Source organism: Aethalodelphis obliquidens, unplaced genomic scaffold (assembly GCF_003676395.1).
Source record: "Aethalodelphis obliquidens isolate GAN/ISIS:26980383/991018 unplaced genomic scaffold, ASM367639v1 scaffold25, whole genome shotgun sequence".
In the NCBI taxonomy this organism is placed as follows: Eukaryota; Metazoa; Chordata; class Mammalia; order Artiodactyla; family Delphinidae; genus Aethalodelphis; species Aethalodelphis obliquidens.
In genome coordinates, this window is record NW_020837969.1 from 11,414,427 (window position 1) to 11,420,426 (window position 6,000).

At 41.8% G+C, this 6,000-nt stretch overlaps 1 protein-coding gene across 5 annotated transcripts in view; it reads left to right on the plus strand.

The window, feature by feature from the left end:
* The window catches only part of ERICH1 (glutamate rich 1), a 113,084-nt gene that overhangs the window by 44,017 nt on the left and 63,067 nt on the right, over nt 1-6,000 (plus strand). The window contains exon 6 of one of the 5 annotated variants that reach the window (XM_027122565.1): nt 5,586-5,994. The exons of 2 other annotated variants lie outside the window; for them this stretch is intronic. In XM_027122565.1, coding sequence (XP_026978366.1) covers nt 5,586-5,638 — 53 coding nt within the window. In that variant the 3' untranslated portion in view covers nt 5,639-5,994. Of the gene's footprint in view, nt 1-1,133; nt 1,605-2,164; nt 2,700-5,585; nt 5,995-6,000 lie in introns of those variants that run through there. 2 more of the 5 variants (XM_027122566.1, XM_027122564.1) reach the window with 2 other exon arrangements.

Genomic DNA, 6,000 nt, shown 5'->3' on the forward strand with positions numbered 1-6,000 from the left:
CTGAAATCGTTTTCTTTTTCATAAAACTAGCTTATGAAGTTTAATTAGTAGCTGTATCTCTCCTGTCTATAGAGTAAGCCTGGAAATAGTAGCATTTAACAGCAGACACAGGGGACTTTCTCTCTCTGCTGCCTCAACGATTGTTTTTCCTAGTTCACGGGTGTTTCATTGACTGGGGTGCAGCAGCCGTGTCCCGAGGCCGGTGCACGTGTTTTTACAGTTGGTCTCACATATTGCGTTCCGTCATCTGCATGTACATGCACGTCACCATCTGTGGGGTTTTTATCATGCTCCGCGCACCATGAAGATGCCGCAGGCATCCCCGCCCTGGACCCTCCTGAGTCCTCTGTGCACCCATTAGCCACCACCATCCTCGGGAGCCCGAGGCTGGGGGGCAGGGCAGCTGGCCTGGGCAGGACGGGGGACGAGTTTGGAGGCACCTCAGCCACACTTCTGCATGGAGCGTGAGATGGGACCCCTCCCCGCAGTCCCAGCCTCTGCTCGAAAGTGCGTCTCGGGGCCTCAGCAGCAGTCGGCTGCCCCTCAGGCACCAGGATCTGAGCCAGACAGAGTGTGTGTGCTCTCAGGGTTGGAGCCTCCGGACCTGCGTCCCCCTCAGTGAGCATCTTTACGAGGAGTGAGGCCCAAAATGAGGGGCTGTGACCTCAGCTCAGGCCCTTTGCTGGGCTGTTCCTGGGACAGTTTCCTGAAACCTGAGTGCTGTCCCTTCCAGCTCATCTCACTTAGAATCCTGCTTCTAACGTCCTGCTACTTTGTCCACCTTTGAAGTAAACTATTTCTGCTTCATTTCAGTTTGTATGTGGTTTTCTTTGAGCTCAGATGTTAAGCATGTAATATTGCGTGTGGTGTTATGGAGTTCAGCTCTAACTAACAGAACTTTTGTATCCAAGTGAAATACAAATATTCCAAACTCACCCATACTTTTATGGGATTTGCAAGCGTGCTGACAATCAACATCATTTCAACACCCGAGTTGTGTCTTACTAGATTATTTCAGGGTTTACTTTGGGCCTAAGGACTAATATCTACAAAATAATAATTTATAATTTTTCTTTTTGTTTGAATTTTTTGTTTTATTTTATTTTTTGTTCTGTTTTCTTTTTGCTTTCCAGACTATGCCCGAGTAATCTCAGCTTTCTTTAATTACTGGATCACACATATCCTTCCTGAGAAAAACAATGAATAAAATCAGTACATCTATTTAAGAAGAGCTAATATTTGACAAGAAAATAGGAAAGACATATATGAAATGGGCTGAGACTTAATTTCTATACACAGAGAAGATGAAATTCTCTAAGTTTTCTTTGTAACCCAAACGCTGGGAACTTTGAGGACATTTCAGTTCATCTGTTTGTACATAATAGGTAGATGTAAGCTGAGACTTTAAGTGAGAAATTGGGATAAAATTGAAAATTTCTTTGAAATTGTGTGTGTCTTAAATTAAAAAATGGACATTCTGTTAAATTGAATAAACTGTATAGTTTGAAGCTGTATATATATTTTTATAAAGTTTTAAATCACTTTGTGTCTGAAAGTTTGTTTTAAGAATGTCGTATGGATATTAAAACGTTCATGGTTAAGTAGTTTGATTCTAGTTGAATTTATTGATTATTTTCTTCTTTTTTTCCTCTTTACTTTGAGAAGAATATCAAGAACATGTTTTTCCTGTTTGATCTTCCTTTTGTCACAGAAGCCGTCACCAGTTTTCAGTGAGACTGAGTTTTGTTTTTTTTTTTTTTTGCGTTACGCGGGCCTCTCACTGTTGTGGCCTCTCCCATTGCGGAGCAACAGGCTCCGGATGCGCAGGCTCAGCGGCCATGGCTCACGGGCACAGCCGCTCCGCGGCATGTGGGATCTTCCCGGACCGGGGCACGAACCCGTGTTCCCTGCATCGGCAGGCAGACTCTCAACCACTGCGCCACCAGGGAAGCCCCGAGACTGAGTTTTAAAAACACCAGTCAATCAATCGATGCAGCGTCTTAGGATTGGCACTGTCTCTATACATGAAAATATACTTTTTTATTGTGGTAAAATATACATAACATAAAGTATGCCATTTTAGCCATTTTGAAGTGTACAGTTAAGTGGCATTAAGTACATTCACAGTGTTGTGAGGTCATCACCACTGTCCTTCCTTTTTTAGGCTGAACAATGTTCCACCTTCTGTCCGTGGACACTGGGGTTGTTTCCCCCATTTCCTGTTATGAATAATGCTACTGTGAACATCATGTACAAAATTCTGCGTGCACATTTGTTTTCATTTATCTTGGGAGTGGAATAGCTGGATCAGATGGCGACTCTACATTAACCTTTTGAGGAGCTGCCAGGATGTGGTCCACAGCAGCTGCACCATCTTCATCCCCACCAGCCAAACATGAGTGCCAAGTTCTCCACGTCCTCACCAACACTTGTTATTTTCCATTTTCCTGGTAACAGCCATCCTCATGGTTGTGCAGAGGCATCGTGTGGTGGTTTCAGTTTACATTCTATGTACTCATTGGCTCTTCTCCTCCTTGGAGAAATTCCTGTGGAAGTTATTGCCCATTTGTGAATTAGATTATTAGCTTTTTGTCATTGAATTATGAGTTCTTCATGCTGGGTATTAACCCCTTATCAGATCTGTGATTTGAAAATATTTTCTCTCATTCTGTAGCTTGTCTTTTCACTCTCTTGTTAGTATATAGATAGATTCTTTTTCATATTCATTATGATTTATTACAAGATATTGAATATAGCTGCCTGTGATATACAGTAGGACCTTGTTTCTCCATCCTATATATGCTAGTTTGCATCTGCTGATCCCAAACTCCCAGTCCATCCCCCTCCCCATTAGCAACCACAAATCTGTTCTCTGTCTGTGAGTCTGTTTCTGTTTTGTAAATAAGTACATTTGTGTGATATTTTAGATTCCACATATATGATATCATATGGTATTTGTCTTTCTCTTTTTGACTTGTTTCACGTAGTATGATAATCTCTAGATCCATCCATGTTGCTGCAAATGGCATTATTTCATTCTTTTTTATGGCTGAGTAGTATTCCATTATATACACACACACACACACACACACACACACACACCCCAAATCTTCTTTATCCATTCATCTTTCAATGGACATTTAGGTTGCTTCCATGTCTTGGCTATTGTAAATAGTGCTGCTGTGAACATTAGGGTGAATGTATCTTTTTGAATCAGAGTTTTGTCTGGATATATGCCCAGGAATCAGATTTCTGGATCATATGGCAATTTGATATGGCAACTCTATTTTTAGTTTTTTGAGGAACCTCCATACTGTTTTCCATAGTGGCTGCACCAGGTCACATTCCCACCAACAGTTTAGAAGGGTTCCCTTTTTTCCACACCCTCTCCAGCATTTATTATTTGTAGACTTCTTAATCAGATTAGGGCCATTCTGAGTGGTGTGAGGTGTTACCTCATTGTAGTCTTTTTTTTTTTTTTAATTTATTTTTGGCTGTGTTGGGTCTTCGTTGCTGTGTGCGGGCTTTCTCTAGTTGCAGTGAGCGGGGGCTACTCTTCATTGCGGTGCACGTGCTTCTCATTGCGGTGGCTTCTCTTGTTGCAGAGCACAGGCTCTAGGCACCCGGGCTTCAGGAGTTGTAGCAGTAGTTGAGGCTGGCGGGCTCTAGAGTGCAGGCTCAAGTTGTGGTGCACAGGCTTAGTTGCTCCACGGCATGTGGGATCTTCCTGGACTGGGGCTCGAACCCGTGTCCCCTGCATTGGCAGGCGGATTCTTAACTGCTGCGCCACCAGGGAAGCCCCTCGTTGTAGTTTTGATTTGCATTGCTCTAATAATTAGCAATGTTGAGCATCTTTTCATGTGCCTGTTGGCCATTTGTTTGTCTTCTTTGTTGAAATGTCAATTTAGGTCTTCTGCCCATTTATTGATTGGGTTGTTTTTTTGGATATTGATTTGTATAAGCTGTTTGTGTATGTTGGAAATTAAGCCATTGTCGTTCACATCGTTTTCAAATATCTTCTACCAGTCCATAGGCTGTCTTTTCATTTTGTTGATGGTTTCCTTTGCAGTGCAAAAGCTTGTAAGTTTGATTAGGTCCCATTTGTTTATTTTTGCTTTTATTTCTATTGCCTTGGGAGACTGATTGGTATGACTTCTGTCAAAGAATGTTTTGCCTATGGAGTTTTATGTTTTCATGTCTTATATTTAAGTCTTAAAGCCATTTTGAGTGGACCTGTCCTGATCCCCATCCTGGTTGGTGGCCCATCCTAGCTGGTGGCCCATCCTGGTGTCCATGCCTGGCTGGCAGCTCCACTTACCAACCTTTATTAAGCTCAGGGAGCTGTATGGTGTATGGTATATGGGTGTGTTCTAACTTGATTGATATATATAAGGCTGTCCAGCTTTCCCAACACCACTTGCTGAAGAGACTGTCTGTTCTCCATTGTATATTCTTGCCTCCTTTGCTGAAGATTAATTGACTGGAGGTGTGTGGGTTTATTTCTGGGCTCTCTATTCTGTTCCATTGATCCATATGTCTGTTTTTGTGCCAGTACCTTGCTGTTTTGATTACTGCAGCTTTGTAGTATTGTCTGAAGTCTGGGAGGGTTATGCCTCCTGCTTTGTTCTTTTTCCTCAGGATTGCTTTGGCAATTCTGAGTCTTTTATGGTTCCATATAAATTTTAGGATTATCTGTTCTAGTTCTGTGAAAAACGTCATGGGTAATTTGATAAGGATTGCATTAAATCTGTAGATTGCTTTGGCTAGTATGGCCATTTTAGCCATATTAATTCTTCCAATCTAAGAACATGGGATATCTTTCCATTTCTTTGAATCATCTTCAGTTTCCTTTATTAATGTTTTATAGTTCTCAGCATATAAGTCTTTCACCTCCTTAGTCAGGTTTATTCTTAAGTATTTTTTTTTGGATGCAATTTTAAAAGGAATTTTTTTTTAAATTTCTATTTCATTGCCTTTCTATTTAATTGTTATTATAAAGAAATGCAACCAATTTCTGTATGTTAATCTTGCATCCTGCTATTTTGCTTAATTCGTTTCTCAGTACTAGTAGCTTCTGTGTGGAGTCTTTAGGGTTTTCTATATGTAGTGTCCTGTCATCGGCATATAATGACAATTTTACCTCTTCCCTTCCAATTCGTATACTTTTTCTTTTTCTTGTCTGATTGCTGTGGTGAGGACTTCCAATACTATGTTGAATAGAAGTGGTGAGAGTGGGCATCCTTATCTTGTTCCAGATTTTAGTGGGAGGGCTTTCAGCTTTTCTCCGTTGAGTGTTATGTTGGCTGTGGGATTGTCATAAATAGCTTTTATTACATTGAGATATGTTCCCATAAATGGAATTGTTTTTATTTCCTTTTCAGATTGTTCATTGCTAGTGTATAGAAATGCGGCTGATTTTTTGTATTTATTTTGTATCCTGCTAGTTTTCTGAATTCATATATTAGCTCAAACAGTTGTGTGTACGTGTGTGTGTATAATCTTTAGAGTTTTCTACATATAAGATATCATCTGTGAAGGAGATCATTTTATTTCTTTCCTTCTACTGTGGATGCCCCATTCTCCAGAGCTCCTCTTCCCCATCACCGTCTGTGTCCTTAAGAGGTGTCTGCTCCACTAAGTAGAACCTTCTGGAAGCAGATGAAACAGCAAGGATGCCCTACTGGTTCTGGAGATCTGTCAGCTTGAGACTAGTTGCTGTGAAGTTCCCTGAGCTTAATAAAGGTTGGTAAGTGGAGCTGCCAGCCAGGCCTGGACACCAGGATGGGCCACCAGCTAGGATGAGCATCAGGACAGGTCCACTAACCAGGGCAGGTCCACTGACCAGAACAGGGCCCCCCAACAGGGATGGGCCACCAACTAGGATGGGTCATCAACCACAATGAGCCCACAACTGGGACAAGCCACCAACCAGGATGGGTCACCAACCAGGATGGGCCACCAACTGGAATGGGACACCAACTGGGATGGGTCATCAGCCAC